Source organism: Zingiber officinale, chromosome 7A (assembly GCF_018446385.1).
Source record: "Zingiber officinale cultivar Zhangliang chromosome 7A, Zo_v1.1, whole genome shotgun sequence".
In the NCBI taxonomy this organism is placed as follows: Eukaryota; Viridiplantae; Streptophyta; class Magnoliopsida; order Zingiberales; family Zingiberaceae; genus Zingiber; species Zingiber officinale.
The window spans coordinates 138,853,768-138,858,339 of NC_055998.1; the positions used below are offsets into that span (position 1 = coordinate 138,853,768).

At 37.4% G+C, this 4,572-nt stretch overlaps 1 protein-coding gene across 1 annotated transcript; it reads right to left on the minus strand.

Moving 5' to 3' along the window:
* Window positions 1–2,120: 2,120 nt before the first annotated feature.
* Window positions 2,121–3,244, minus strand: LOC122002832 (hevamine-A-like). Its single transcript, XM_042558180.1, has one exon. It carries the CDS (start codon window positions 3,230–3,232, stop codon window positions 2,324–2,326), a length of 909 nt encoding a protein of 302 aa, XP_042414114.1. The 5' UTR covers window positions 3,233–3,244; the 3' UTR covers window positions 2,121–2,323.
* Between the last annotated feature and the right edge of the window lie 1,328 nt (window positions 3,245–4,572).

Here is a 4,572-nt window from a genome sequence, read left to right on the forward strand (position 1 = left end):
GTTCGTGAAGAAGTTAGTGATAAATGTTTCTGTATTCTTGTTGATGAAGCACGAGATATATCTAAATGAGAGCAAATGGTCATTATCTTGAGGTTTGTGAATAATTAGGGGGGTTTGACAGAAAGATTTTTTTCCATCAAAAGTGTTAGTGATACTACCTCATTGAACCTAAAAAAAGAAATATCAAATATTTTTGTTCATCATGACCTACAAGTTAAGAAAATCATAGGCCAAGGATATGATGGTGCTAGCAATATGCGTGGCACATGGAATGAACTTCAGACATTATTTCTCAAAGATTGTCCCTATGCATACTATGTCCATTGCTTTGCCCATCGATCACAACTCACATTAGTTTCTGCAGCCAAGGATGTCAGTGTTATTTGAGAATTCTTTTCTCATTTGGATAATATAGTAAATATTGTTACTTCTTCTACTAAATGCATTGCTAAGTTACATACTTCACATAGAATTGAAATCGAGCATATGTTGGCAATTGGAGAATGTGATTTTGGAAGTGGGGCTAATCAAATTGGTAATTTGCAGCAAGCGGGAGCTACTCGTTGGAGTTCTCACTATGACTCAGTAAAAAACTTGATAGTGTATGCTGCAACTTGCAAAGTTTTTGAAGTTCTTAGTGACCATTCTCCAAATGGAAGAGCTAAGGCTGAAGTTCGGGGGATTTATAAAAACATGGCAAGCTTTGAATTTGTGTTCATTTTGCATTTAATGCATAAAATTATGAGAACAATAGATACTCTTTGTCAAATTCTTCAAAGAAAATCTCAAGATATTTTGTCTGCTGTTACATTTGTCTCTACTACCAAAACTATCCTCCAAGAACTTAGAAAATGCGGGTGGGAAGAATTTCTTCATGAAGTGAAAGTTTTTTGTACAAGAAATGAAATTGATGTGTCTGACCTTGATTGTCTATATAAGATTGGTCGTTCCCGTCAGCAAACTACAATTGAACATTATTACCACTTTGATGTTTTTAATGCAGCAATAGATTTCATCTTGATGGAGTTAAATACTCAATTTAATTAGTCATCAGTGGAACTTCTTTCTCTTAGTACCGCTTTAGATCCTAAAAATTCGTATGAAATAATTAACACTGATGATATTTGCAAGTTTGCAATGAAGTTTGATCCTAAAGATTTCACAAATCAAGACATCACTGCTTTGAAGTATGAATTGGTACATTATAAACTTGATGTGATACAAAATTTGAAGGCTTCTACACTTGTTGAGTTATGTCAGTAATTGACTGAGAGTGGACGGTCAAAGGTTTATGTTATGTTAACTAGATTGATTCATCTAGTTTTGACGTTACCTGTTTCTACTGCCACTACTGAGCGAGCCTTTTCAGTAATGAAAAATGTGAAGACAGCACTTCGCAATAAAATTGAGGATGAATTTCTTGAAGATTGTTTGACACTTTATATTGAACGAGATTTAGCTAAGGATATAGATGTAGATTCTATTATAGATGAATTTTATGTTTCAAAATCTCGTAGAGCACAACTTTGTTGAATAAAACAATGTAATGATTTTTTTTTTGTTATACATCTATTTTTTATAATAATATATAATTTATTACATTAATTTCAAGCCCCCCACTCGAATTCCCGAATTCGTCCTTATTGATATGTACTTAGACGATCAATAAATGATTAAATTAGCTAGGCGATATGAAACTATAAAAAAAATATGCACATCAAGTGAGATTTTTTAAAACAAAAATACTTACTCAATAATAATATAAAAAATAGGATTTATTCAAATATAAAGATATAGTATAAAGGATCCATATAATTGATCTAGAATAGCGGGATAATAATTAATTGATATTGTAGCTAGGGACTTCTCTTACGCTATCATATATCGATAATTTATTGTCTCCACAAGATATTCAGTTAATTATAATGTGATAAATTTATTACAATAGAATAAGAGATCAATTTTTGATGGGCACATATTATTGGAAAAAAAATATTTAATTATAAATTAATTCGAAAAAAAAATCCTTATCTCCTTTAGTCAATTTAATATTTAATTATAAATTAATTCTGTGATTTATTGGTGAGGAACGTCGGAGTCTGTAATTGCCTTTATTTAAACATAATTTAATACCAGTCACTCGCTTTATTCATAAATTTAGAAATCATTCCCATAAATGAAACCCACTAGTTATATGGGTTTGGTTGATTCCCATAAATCTAGAAATCATTCCCAAATTATCATTCCCAAACCCACAATCCAAACACCATCTTTTACTATCATTCCATTCCCTCATTCCCAAACCCATCAACCAAACACCCCCTTATTCTTCTCTCACAATCAAGACGCTGCCGTTGACGGCGATGCTGTATCCATTGAGACGGTCCGAGAACCTATTCCACAGCATGATGCCGCCGTAGTTGGACGCTTGCTTGATCACCGGCAGCACATTCGACTTGAGGTCGTCCGGAGGGATGTAGCCGCTCCCGGCAGAATCCCTCGACGCGGGCAGCCCCAGGAACACCGTCGACGACTGCAAGCTGGAAGTCCACGTGCTCCACGCTCTGGCGACCCCGCTGACCCCCGAGCTGTAGTCGCAGCTCGGGTTGTTGTAGAATTGCACCCACACGTAGTCAAAGGTCACGGCCCGCAGCGCGGGCCCCAGCAGCTGGTCCGGGAACGGGCACTGCGGTGCCGCCGACAGGTACACTTTGGTGCCCGCCTGCTTGCCCAGGTCGACGAGCGACTGCGCCAGCTCCCCGTAGTGGTTCGGCGAGCCATGCTCGATGTCGAAGTCGATGCCGTCGAGCGCCGCGTCGCCCAGCGGCCGGGAGCTCGACGACCCGCCGAGGTAGTGGTCCCACAGGTACCTCGCTACGGTCTTCGCGTCGTCTGAGGAGGAGAGCGAGTAGCTTCCGATGGCTCCGCCGAGCGACAACAGCACCTTGATACCTTTGGACCGGCACTGGAGGATATCGGAGCTGAGACCTCTGCAAGTGCCGGAAGGAGGGTCGCAGTGGCCGGCGAGGTTGAGGACGGGGGTTTGGCCGTTGCCGAAGGTGGTCAGGAAGGCGAGAATGACGTATCCGTAGAGATCGGTGTTGCATGCCTCCGCCAAGGTGCCCTCGTTGCCATTCTGGCCCCAGTAGACGGCGATCTTGCCGGCGTTGGAGAAGGAGGCGAGAGGAGGAAGAAGGAGGGCAATGAGAAGGAGATGAGAGGAAGAAGCCATGGAGAATTTGGACCATACTAATGGTCTGTTTATTCTAAAGTATGGATAAGGAAAGAGAAAGAAAATAATCTGGTGGAAAATTATTTTATGTGGCAAAAGATGGAATTGCTTGTCCCTAATGCTCATGTCGTACCCGATCTAAGGTCATCATGGTGGAAAATTATTTTAGAAGGAAGGGATGACCTTTATTTATTTTGATAAAATTATATATATATATATATAGTTTTTTGATAATTTTATAAATTAAAAATGATACATACATCATTATATATTTTTTTTATATGATGTCATTTTATGAATAAAAAAATACATACGTCATTTTTTTTCCATGTATTATTTTCCATTTAATTTTGAGATAATCAATTTTAACTTAAAACATGGATTACTTTTCTCTTCTATCTAAAATTTTTTATTAAAATAAATAATAAAAAAAGTTACTATAACAATATTTTTTTTAATTTTACTTTTCACACTTCCATATAAACAGAGCATAAATTGACGGCTTACTTAAACGGTTGGACTATTTTCTACATCTGTTTTTTTCCACCTCGATTCTTTGAAAAGGAAATGCATTTATTTATTTTTATCCGTAAATCATTTGCTCGTTGGTAGGGCTATAAACAAGCCGAGCCGAGCCGAGCCGAGCTTTGGGGTGTTCAAACTTGTTTGATAAAATAACCGAGCCGAGCCGAGCCGAGCTTAAAATGAACCAAGCTTTTGAAATGAGTGTTCAAGCTTGGCTTGGTTTATTTTTTATGAGCTTGAGCTTGTTTAAAGCTTGGTTCGTTTAGATGTTATCAAGCTCTCAATTCAAGCTTGGCTTGAGCTTGACTCGAGCTTGGTTTGAGCTTGGTTTGAGCTTGGTTCGTTTAGATATTATCAAGTTCTCAATTCAAGTTTGGGTTGAACTTGGTTCGAGCTTGGTTTGAGCTTGGTTTGAGCTTGGTTCGTTTAGATGTTATCAAGCTCTCAATTCAAGCTTGTTTGATTATTTGAAACTTTAATTGTTTGATTGGTTATTAAGATTGGTAATTTAAATTTATTTATTTTATTTTATTTTATTGTTTATTTATCATATTGAAAAGAATTTTATTAATAAATATTGTTCGTGAACATTGTTCACGAACATTGTTCACGAACGTTGTTCACGAACATTGTTCACGAACGTTATTCACGAACGTTAACGAGCTGAACACATATGTGTTCAAGCTTGTTTGTTTAGCTTAACGAGCTGTTCAAGTTTGTTTGTTTAATTAATCTAATGCATATTGAACGAACATAGACAAACTCTTACCAAGCCGAACACCAAGCTTATTCACGAACGCTTGGTTCATTTACAG